The sequence below is a fragment of the Vipera ursinii genome (genome assembly GCF_947247035.1).
Source record: "Vipera ursinii genome assembly, chromosome: 5".
In the NCBI taxonomy this organism is placed as follows: Eukaryota; Metazoa; Chordata; class Lepidosauria; order Squamata; family Viperidae; genus Vipera; species Vipera ursinii.
Genome location: NC_139518.1, coordinates 79398775 through 79410888, shown reverse-complemented (window position 1 = coordinate 79410888; position 12114 = coordinate 79398775). Strand labels below are relative to the sequence as shown.

The 12114-nt window shown below is 41.5% G+C and overlaps 1 protein-coding gene across 1 annotated transcript in view; it reads left to right on the top strand.

The window, feature by feature from the left end:
* Window positions 1–2148: 2148 nt before the first annotated feature.
* Window positions 2149–12114, top strand: part of OIT3 (oncoprotein induced transcript 3) — a gene marked incomplete at its 5' end in the record, with an annotated part of 45894 nt that continues 35928 nt past the window's right edge. The window contains 2 exons of the mRNA XM_083365062.1: window positions 2149–2266; window positions 10275–10649. Coding sequence (XP_083221188.1) covers window positions 2149–2266; window positions 10275–10649 — 493 coding nt within the window. The remainder of the gene's footprint in view (window positions 2267–10274; window positions 10650–12114) is intronic.

Genomic DNA, 12114 nt, shown 5'->3' with positions numbered 1-12114 from the left:
AGTGAGAGAGAGTGAGTGAGCCAGGCAGGGGCAGAGAGCTGCGAGTGCGAGCACGCCCCCCCCCACATGTTGCGGCCGGTGCGGCCGGCCCCCCCTGCACCCCCCATGCTACGCCACTGTTTCCCATCTTTAATCTCTTAATTCTGTCCTCCACCATCTACTCCTTTCTAACACCCAACTCACCCATTCTTGAGTAAGACGCTTCCGGGTTTTTCTAAAAGAATAAGAAAATGTGATTTCTTTGTGAACTATAGTTGCTTGCATTAGGTAGAACCAAGCGGGGCTAAATCATAAAGAGATTTTTGAGATTTGCCTTCTATTAGATCAAATAATTACAGGTCAGTCGAGATCCATTGCAAGGCATGCAGAGATTGCACCTTTGTGGAGAGGAGGTGGGTGGGTTTGGAAGAGAAATGCAGTCAAAACATGTAGATGGCTTGGTGACCAGAATGGGACAACTCACTACAGCCAACTCACCATGGCCAAGTCGCTGTGACCAACTCACTGTGGGACAACTTGTTGTGGGACAATTCAACAAATACAAAGGTTAAATTAATTTTGATGGAACCATGGCCAATAATAATAAAATAAAATTTTAATTTCAACAAAAATGTGGTCACCAATAATAAATGGACCTGAATGAAACAATTAATGCAGTGTTGAATTCTCCCGTGCCAAGTTGTCTTGTGGTGATTGATCGTTGGCCACCGCTAGAAGACTTAGACCCAGTCAACAGCACAGTCCTTTCAGCAGTTCCAAGAAGGCTCCACACCCATTTGCACTACTCAGGTGACTCTGACGACAGAGATTAACCTCCAAGTGGCCTCAACGACTCTCTAAAAGAATGCAAATGACCAGCTGTCTGCAAGGAATATAAATCCCACCACTCTCCACCATCCAGTCAGAGCTGAAGAAGCTTCTTGGATGAGAAGTGAAACGTGAAAGTCCAGTTGCCTCATGAAGAAGCACCTTTGGGATAGTTTTTTTGCTTGTTTTCCAAGGCCTAACACAAAAGATCCATCTGGTTCTTTCTCTAATACCACTAGACATTTATTATTGTGGCCAGCTGAATGTCTGGAATGTATATTGCTGTATCTTATTCTGTATTATGTTTCTCTTGCTTGCAATGCCCTATTTCAGTGTTCAACGTAGCGTTGGGTTGTTTTTAAAAAATTGTTTTAAATTTGAAAATAAATGTTCCTTAGATGGGCAAGAAAGAAGGGGTTGAAATTCTTGAATAATGTTCCTTGGAGTAGAAGTATTACGTGGTTCAGCAGGCCCAAGGAAACCAGCAACCTTTCACTCTGACTGACAATCGATGTTTATGGGATTTGCAACAGCATGCAAAATCACCGGCTACGGATAATGTCAATCCATCATAACAAAGGAGCAAGGACAAAGGGGGGGGCAGGAAAAAACAACCTCCGAAGTCTGAGTTCCCTGTGCTCCAGCCTAAAATTGCTGATGGTTCTTCCTTGAATTACTTGCTCAGAAGTCTTACAGCGACACACCGGAAGTAGGTTACCTTTATAATAGTGGAAAATGCCTTTAGTTGATTCATTTTGCTTGGATGGTATCAGCCAGCCGTATCAGATTATAGCTAGCTGATCACGGGATTGGCACATTTGGAGAACACCAGATTTTCGGAAGGCTTCACGGGGTTCCCTCCACCCCAAAATGTTTCCCTCCATTTTAGCAAAACCAGGAGTGAAGTCTCGTTCTCTGTTGTTCTTCAGTGTCAGAGTTACTTTTCTTAGTCATAGAAGCAGAAATGATAGATAAGGGCCACCATCTTCCCCCATCTCCACAGGATGTCTGTGTGTCTCTTCCTTAGTTGTCCTTCTGGATAAGATAGCAGATAGGTCACTACAGGGCACATTGCAAGCAAACAATTGGAGGATGGCTTTGCAAACAAAATGAATGACTCCGGGGAGAAAAATACACACACACCCTTTTGTCTCTGTAAAGCATTGCTGCTGTGGACAGGTCAAGGCTACAGTGGAGACTATTATCATCTTGGCCTCTTCCTCTGATAAAACCCACAGTGCCCACAAGACTTTCTCTACATATGTACACTTTGCTTCAAAATAGCATAGCCTGAAGGTACCTGCTAGAATGATAAGAAATAGACTCAGCTTCTCTTCTTCAATGTATCCTGCTGAGACTTCTCAATGCAGATATCTTTGCCACCAAGAGATGTTCCTACTGTTTGTGTTGTCCTTTTGCATCCACACTAATACGCAGTCCTTGCAGGAGAATACAGTGGGTGAGTACTTGCAAACATCCATTAACTATAAAAAAGGCCATATTCTTGTCCGTTTCTTTTGAGGCCTTTACAGGGCACTCATACATAGTGGACAAAATGCCTCGTTGCTCGCTTGCTGCATGCAATTTGGAAGATTTGTACTTTTTGTTTTGTTTTGTTTCTGTATTTCTGGATTCTGGATTTCTGTAGCATTTAGCACAATAAATTGTTCTTCTAATTACTTTGTGTAATCCCAGAGCAGTTAGAGTAACCAAAACTTCATATATAGTGTGAAAGGATTGAGATGACTCTTAATTCTCCTCACATCTGTTGTTGCCTGCTTGCTTATGCCATAGCTAGCTAACGAATCCTATAGACTCCTAGCAGCAGAATTTCAGATAACTACAGAAAAAGTAATATTGGGAGGGACCCAATATATGAATGAGATTCTGTTCCATTTATGCCTTTGATGTGTAATAGAGTGTATCATCACTCACAAATATGGATACTTTCTCCTTTACTTTCTAATAAGACCAACATGGCTAAATTTTTCTGCGGTAAGTAACGCACAACAGTTTCAGTCTGTTCTATTCTTATTCAATTCTATGAAAGTGGGACTTTATCCCATTCTAGTGCTAAAATACACAAGGAATAAACAGGATTTTGCAATAGTCCCAGAAATCAAGAACTCATCTTAGTTCTCTCTCTCTCTCTCTCTCTCTCTCTCTCTCTCTCTCTCTCTCTCTCTCTCACACACACACACACACACACACACACACACACACACACACACTTAAAATTAAATGAGATGATCTTGTGTGAACCATAAAATGCTAGATAGAGTATTACTACAAATAGAAGCATATTATTATTAAATAGAAGCTTATTATTAGAATATGATTCTTGTGATTTGTAAATTTCTTTCAAATCATGGCTACATAACAATTGAGGAGACTCTTCTTTATTCTAACATACTTTTGAATACTCTGATGTCTTTGTGTGATACATTTTATTCAGAGGCTAATACTGTGTGCCTAGAAATTTACCAATTTTATTTTTACCCCAATTGTATTAAGTAGGTTATGCGCAATAGTTCAAAAGATGACTTTCCCATTGCCAGCATAAGGTTCATGGCAGATATTTCATTATACATGGGGAAGTCAAGCAAATATTGAGTGGTGCTATATTTCCATATTTATTTGATAAGCAATTCTAAATTAGAATCCAATGAAGGTGTCTCTAAAGGGTATGACAAAACATGGGAACATCCACACATTCACTGCTATTTTGAAATCAAGGGATGATTTTGAAAGGGAAATTGATTTATTGGCTATGTGATATCAAGTCAGCACTGACTCTTCGTAGCCATATAGCTAGATCTCCACCAGGATGAACAGTTTCCAGCCTGGTCCTTCAAGTCTTCCAATGGTGTATTCATCACTGTGCAGCTTGCTGCTGGCCATCTTCTTCTTTTCTTCTGCCTTTCCCAGAATTATAGACTTCTCAAGGGAGCTTGGTCGTCACATAATGTGTCCCAAATATGATAACTACAATTAAAAATAATTAAAAGGGAGATTAAAAAGGTAATCATGTGTGCTAGTCGTTTCCGACTCTAGGGGCCGGTGCTCATCTCCATTTCAAAGCCGAAGAGCCAGCACTTGTCCGAGGACATCTCCATGGTCATGTGGCCGGCATGACTAGACGCCAAAGGCACACAGAACACTGTTACCTTCCCACTGTAGTGGTCCCTATTTTTCTACTTGCATTTTTTACGTGCTTTCGAACTGCTAGGTTGGCAGAAGCTGGGACGAGTAACAGGCGCTCACTCTGTTACACAGCACTCGGGATTCGTCCCGCCAAACTGCTGATCTTCTGATCGACAAGCTCAGTGTCCTAACCCACTGAGCCACTGCGTCTCTTAAAAGGGAGATTAGTATTGATAAATTCTAGTGGCAACAATCCATCTTCAAAGATCAGTCCATTTAGAGGTTTTTGGAAAAGGCCAGTGTTATATGAGCCATAATCTAAGCCCTGAGTCTTCAGAGAAGGGCGGGATATAAATGTAATAAAAATAAATAAAATAAAAATAATCTATAATACTATCATATTAATGGGGTGAAATTAGTTATTCTAAATTCTGTGCAACTACAGAAGAAATTTAATTTTTAAGAATGTAATGGTCTGGATGGCAAAATCTGGATGTCTGCTTTTACAAATGGCTACTTGAATTCTTGTAACCCAAATTGGATAGCCTTAGCCATGCAAGCAGTGGTGTAAATGCAGTAAGGTAGCAGTGATAGTTATTTTCTAACCCAGAGGCTCTTAGTCAGACTTTCAGCCTTTAAATCAAACCATCCTCTTTCTGATATGCAGCTACAGGGCCAAAAGGCATCCATAGAGGAGCCAGCTTGCCTAGAAGGGTGGACTGGGTTGGACAGAATGACATGCTGGAGGTGTTGTTTGTGAGCAGAGTGGCCACATTCAGTGCTTACTGACTTGACTGGCCACTAGTTGGCAGCAAAGAGATACAATCCTCCTCTCTGCTATCATCTTGTGGTCATCTGGATACTTACAACCTATATCTGATAACTTAGTACTGACCACAACTTAGTGGCATTCATCCATCCCCAAGAGAATGTCCTAAATTGCATTGCTGCAGCTCCTCCGCAAAAAAATTGTCTGCGCAAATCCCAGGCACTAACCAATCTGATCCCTTGAAATTCGTCATTAGAGTATAAGTTGATTCCTAAAATCAACACAGAGGTTCCATCTGAGATTTTGCCTTGGGGCCCAGAAACCTTGACTTGGGGCCCAGAAACCTTGACCTTGACCTCCACTGGTATGATACCCAAACATAGCTCATATGGTTGATTGCAACCTCAGAAAATTGGTTTAAATTAAGTAAATCATGATAAAGAGTTGCATGAAAACAGCCATTGACAAACATACACATTCATTCATTCATTCATTCATTCATTCATTCGGTGAGGAGATTTAAGTAACTGCTGAACTCATAGAACTACAACATAGAAAAGTAAAACAAGATACCCATAGACTTAAAATCACCACACACAACCCAAATGCCACACCACTCACATATCATGTGTATTGAGTTCAGTTCTCATCCTGGCCCACATAATCATCTATTTAGATCTTTTTAAAAAGGCAGATAAATCAGAAATTACATACATAATGCAGTACATTCAGCGACAAGATATAAACATTGAACTTCCAACAACATGTACCAATGTTCCGTGTATCAAGCAATTGTTCTTTTCATATTTTGTCACTTCCTCTCCAATTTTTCATTCCATTCCAAGCTTTGGGTGGTCTTGATGGTGCATTCCACTTTAGTTTATGATTCTTTTCTTTTCTAGATTATTTATACATCTGCAAAGCTTTTGGAGATTTTTATTTTGACTCTAGCAAGCGGCATGTATTGTCTGAATATTGGAAACAAAGAATGTGATGAATTGCACCCACTCCACAATCTATATTCATAAGCAAATGAACCCACAATAAATTGCTAGCCATCCCAGTATTTTCTCATTAGGTAACAAGGCATTTTTCTTTTCAAATTACATCGATATTTCACTGTTCCTAAAATACAGGTTGGATAATGTAAGAGTCGAAGGCAGCCCAATGGCCAATGAAATTCTAAAAGGGTTTTGGGGATTATATTGTAATTTTTACAAAACTTTTTAATAAAAGGGAGGAAAAATTTTTTTGCTTTATTTTGATGTATCAAATTAGAGAAACTGACTTATTTAGCAAAAGAAGAAAGAAAACAATCCATTTGCTTCAGTCCCAAGAAGGCTGATAATAAATCCTGCTTTAATCCTACAGTCAGCTGGGATTACCTGGTGTTTAATCAGGTGTTAAATATATGCACAAATATAAAGGGCAAATTTGGAAGCGGCAGTGAGATTAGATGCATCATACATGAAAAGTGTGATGAATGTTCTTATATTCTCCTTTGCAGCCTTTGCTTTAAATCTTGAGAGTTTTCTGAAATTCTGTTTGCTGGGAGGAGGTTGACAGAGATGTCCTTTGCTCATCCGGAATCTTGCATTGCAGGTGACAGGTTGTTGGGTAATCAAGATCTGAGAATTGTTCAAAGGCAGCAACTCCTAGATCTGAACTGCAAGAAGGCAGACAGGGAGAGCTGGAAAGCAAAGCATGGTGGCAAGGATCAGGGATTGAAGATGGCTCATTATCGTCAAATGACACAGAACACTGACTCTTTCATTAGGAATGTAGAACCTGGATTCTTTGTCTGCATGACCTGGGAATCTCTAGCTCTCTGGTATCAGTCAGAATAACAGAATAATAAGAGTTGGAAGCGACCTTGGAGGTCTTCTAGTCTAACCCCCTGCTCAGGCAGGAGACCCTGGCCTATATCTTTCCAGACAAGTGGCTCTCCAGTCTCTTCTTAAAAAAACCTCCAGTGATGGATCACCAAACAACTTCAGAAAGCAAGCTGTTCAAAATTGCTAAGATTTTATCTTGTCCCCTTTTTAAGTCTATTTAAGCAGGTACTAATTGTCACACTCCCATTTGGTTAGGTCTTGTTTTTTTTTTAAAAAAAAAAAGAGAAAAGAAAAATATCTCCTTTGCAGAATAACACTAGCTTTCCTACTACCTGTCTGCAAATCTTTTGGGAGGTACTTGTTTCCATGAAAATGAAGGATAAGCAAAATAAGTCTTGGGCGTGATTTGTTATGCCCTTGTGACCACAGTCGTTTTGCAAGCTGCACTGATTACCAGTTGGCACTTCAAGAAGCTGGTTAGCACTATGAAGCCCTTTATGACATCGGACCTGGTTATTTGAGGGATGGTCCATCTACAGTATGGCTGTTCCTAGGGTGATCAGGCAGAGTGGACAAGCTCTGAGTCCTTCTGATCAAGCAGTGTTCTCTAATGCAGGGGTCTCTTGCCAGCTAGTCAACTAGGTTCTGAAGCCCCAAGGAATATGTGTGTGTGTGTGTGTGTATTTTTTTTTAGATTGCTAACAAAGAATTAAAGGGAGACTGATATGCATTTCAAACTTATTTGTTTTCATCAGTCAGCCATACCCTTCTGAGATTCGAACCTGGGCTGATTGCACATTAGGCAGTTGTTTTTACCTCTAGGCCACAAGCTCTATCTCACTTTGTTAGCTGAGAAGCAAGGGAGATATGTATTAAATGCTTGTTAACTATTTAAATTACCTTGCTAGGTATCTCAGAAGGGTATGGCTGACTGATGAAAACAAATAAGTTTGAAACGCATATCAGTCTCCCTTTAATTCTTTGTTAGCAATCTAAAAAAAAATTTACACAAATATGAGCTGTCACTGTTGTGACTACTGCCTGTCGATGGCCTTCGGTTAGGCTGAAACAGGAAATAAAGATTTGTCCCGTCATCCACCAGCCTGAGGATGACGGATGAGATTTCGACGGATGAGATTTCGTCGTAAATATATGCTGAATGTAAGAGGGCCAGTTTGGTTAGGCAGGGCAGTTAATAGTTAAGGTTGCAGGCTGGAAACAAGGAGATTGTGAGTTCTAGTCCTGCCTCGGGTACAAAGACAGCTGGGGGACCTTGAGCCAGTCATTCACTCTCAGCTTCCTCAGGAAGCAAGCAATGGCAAACCACTTCCAAAACCTTGCCAAGAAAACTGCATGGACTTGTGCAGGCATTTGCCAGGAGTCAACACGGACACAAATACCCTGTTTTGCTCCAGACCTACAGATCAGAGGGGGGGGGGAAATCTCCTTATTTTGCTTACTCATAGAAGATTGATGGGCTCCTATAACACATCTTTCTTTTGGTGGCAAAAGAAAAATCCCCTGGCTTGTTTTATGCATCAATCAGATTAGTCCTTCCTTTGCTGGTTACAAGCAGCCCTTCCTGACAGAGCTGTCCTCAGTTACCACCGTAGGAAACGGAGAAGACATCTTAATCACACAGCCAAGCAAGAAAACGCTTTTCTTTATTTCTCTTTATAAGAAGTAGTCTTCCTTCTTCCTAGAGCCGCTCTCAATTATTGATTAAATATGTTTTCCCCATACTGAAGCCATCTATCTATGTTGGCTGTTGCAATTATAGTTCTCACAATTTCCCATTGGTCACACGGGAGGGACTTTCAGTGGTATCCCAACAGGTGGGGAAAGCCTGAATAAATAAACAATATATTGCCAATATGCATGCGTTTTCGATCTTTTCCTTTTAAAGGAATCTTGAAACCTAGTTGGATTTGGGGGGTTCAGGCACTACTTGAATGTTAAGCGTTGTAGATATATAGAAGGAGGAAGAGACCCTGTTTTTATTAAGTCTTTCCACATATGATCTCAGTAGAAGGTGGCCTGGGCTTTTCGTTTTCTCTTAGGACAGCAGAAATCTGTAATTATTTCTTCAAGCTGGTATTGGACATATGAATGAACCTTTATTGTCAAAGTACAACCATGTATACATTGAGATTAGCTGAGCCTCCCTTCGTGCTCCCACCCCCCAACTCACAGTGACAACAAACCCTTCATCTTATTACACCCTGTGAGCTAATTGCACCACACACCGGCCTCGCAAGTCAATTCTGCATAAAGTTTATAAAAATTATTTCCCGTTCAAAAGCCTAACAGCCCACGGATAAAAGCTGTTTTTCAGCCTGTTGGTGTGGCTGGCTATACTCCTATATCTCCTACCCGATGGTAGGAGAGTAAAGAGATACCGTCCAGGGTGTGAGTCATCCCTGAGAATTTTCCTCACTCTTCCAAGGCAACAAGCCCTGGCGAGGTCATCCAGTGGTGTCAGGGGACAGCCCACAATGTCTTGTGCTGGCCTCACCACCCTCTGTAATACTTTCCTATCCACGGCTGTCAGACCAGCATACCAAACCACAATACCATACGAGAGGACGCTCTCTATAGTAGACCGGTAAAAGAGGGTCATTAGCCATTGTTCTACCCTGTTCTTCCGCAAGACCCTGAGAAAGTGAAGCTTCTGTTGGGCCTTTTTAGCCACGTGGGTTGTATTAACGTTCATTTTCTAAAAATGAACCAGGCTGACCTAGCAGAGCCTGCAGCTGGTTAAGATACACGAGAGATTGCAGAGAATGTTGAACTTGCAGGCAAGATTCCCTATCAAGATACTTTCTTGTGGACCTCAATTAACCTACAAGAAACTATCATAGAATCGTGAATTGTGGAGCTGGAAAATCCACAAGGATCATCTGGCCTTAAGTAAAAGAAAAATCAACCCTACAGGCCCCATAATGTAAAACTGGATTTTATGGATATTGAATGTAGTGATACATCCAGATTCCCCATAAGGCAACAAATCATTATCAGACCAGAAAATAGGTTCCAAAAATTAAAGATTGAGGGGGAACTGGGTTTACTTAGCCTCAGGAAGACATACTTGAAAAATAGAAAAAGGCCATGAGTTAATTCTGTATCACAGAGAGTTCAAGCCAAGTGATATTGTAGAAAAGCAGATCCAATTGAAAATAGTTAACTAGGATTACTGGTTTAACAACAGAACCAACTGCCTAGAGCAGGGATATCAAACTGTCGGCCCATGGGCTGGATGCATCATGCCAAAACCACGCCCATCCCATTGCTGGCAATGAAAAAAAAAGTCACGATACGTCGTGACACGTCATATGACGTTGCGAGTTTGACACTCCCGGCCTAGGGAAATGGCGAGCTTTCTCATAATTGGTTATGATCAAATTCATTTACTGGGCAGAAGATTGGCTTCAGTGGCCTTTCCCAAATATATGACTTTATGTTAGTAATTTTTTTATAAAGAAAATACAGCAAATTATTGTGAGATGGGCCCCACTTGACCCTGAAGCTTGACTATGGATAAATATGTAATCTTGTGTAGTTGTGCAGAAAGTAAAATGCCCCCACGAATTCAACAATTGGCTGGCTCTATTCCAGCAATCGAACGTTTATTTATCTCTTCCTACTTACTGCTACAGGGTTCCAGTATAATTAACATCCTACTATGGATAATGACTAGATTTCCTCTTCCTGTATTCCAGCCCTTGATCCTTGTTCTGCCTACATTAGTCTGAATGAGCCTTGGAGGAACACGGAATTCCAGTTCAATGACTCTACCGATCAGCCTGAATGTGACAGTCACGTGGATGGAGAATGGTATCGCTTTACCGGGATGGCTGGGGATGCCATGCCTACCTTCTGCATTCCTGAGAACCACTGTGGCACCCATGCCCCAATCTGGCTGAATGGCAGCCATCCTCAAGAATCAGACGGCATCGTCCAAAGGCAGGCCTGTGCAACTTTCAATGGAAACTGCTGCCTCTGGAATACAACTGTGGAAATCAAGGCATGTCCGGGAGGTTATTACGTCTATCATCTAGCCAAGCCCAGTGTCTGCTACCATGCTTACTGTGGACGTAAGTGACCAAAACTTAATTGCTCTTTCCCACAGAAGAAAATATTTGGAGCTGAGGGGTCCCTGGTCCCCTCTTGCGTGCGAGTCATGGTGAGCATCATGGGCATTCGTAGCCCCATGCAACAAGTGCTCACGGCCTCATGTGCATGAGCAAGGGGTGTTTGTGCACATACATGCACACGCACATGCATTCAAACCCCCCCCCACAAAACCATTCCTTCATTTCCCCTTCCCCTGCTCAGGCCACCAACTCTGAAAGCCTGGGGAACTCTGCTCTATGAGGTTAATTGTTTTCTTGCAGAAGTTTCGTTACCAAACTGGGTAGGGAGTGGGGTTTGCCCGCATTATATATACTAGTTGCTTGCCCTGTCAGCAATGGCAGGAGTGGTCTTGGAGGTTCTTGAATAGGCTACTTATTATTAACTTGTTCATCTAATTTGGTAGTTCCACGATTGGAGTATTGTTTGCTTCTTGATTGTTGGTCTAATGTTAATCTTGGTATTAATCTCTGCTCATCTGGGTGTTGATTGCTGGTGAGGTGTTTTGGTCTTATGTTTCCTTTTTAGCATTCTGATTTTCTCTTTTGAATGGTTTTGAACACCAAAGCCAACACCAAAGCCAACACAGTGCTAGGCTGCATTAACAGAGGGATCAAATCAAGATCACGTGAAGTATTAATACCACTTTACAATGCCTTGGTAAGGCCACGCTTGGAATACTGCATCCAGTTTTGGTCACCACGATGTAAAAAAAGATGATGAGATTCTAGAAAGAGTACAGAGAAGAGCAACAAAGATGATTAGAGGTCTGGAGGGTAAAACATATGAGGAACGGTTGCTAGAATTGGGTATGTCTAGTTTAATGAAGGATGAGGGGTGACATGATAGCAGTGTTCCAATATCACAGGGGCTGCCACAAAGAAGAGGGAGTCAAGCTATTCTCCAAAGCGCCCAAAGGCAGGACAAGAAGCAATGGGTGGAAACTAATCAAGGAGAGAAGCCACCTAGAACTAAGGAGAAACTTCCTGACAGTTAGAACAATTAACCAGTGGAACAGCCTGCCTCCAGAAGTTGTGAATGCTCCAACACTGGAAGTTTTTAAGAAGAGACTGGACAGCCATTTGTCTGAAATGCTATAGGGCTTCCTGCCTGAGCAGGGGGTTGGACTAGATGACCTCCAAGGTCCCTTCCAACATCCTCCTCCTCCTCCTCCTCATTATCATCATCATCATCATCATTATCACCACTCCTTAGTAGCTAGTTTGGCAATGAAACATCTGCAAGAAAGTAACCAAGTTCAGAGAACACCGAGGACCCTACACTTAATTGTCCTTTCTTATGTAAACACTTCTTTGAGCCACAGTATAACAAGAGGAATTTCACTTAGGGGCCAAGTATATGCTCCCGTCCCGTGTATGAATGAGTCCTCATTATTTTGTTTCCCTCAAACAAATAGCAAACCTCCTT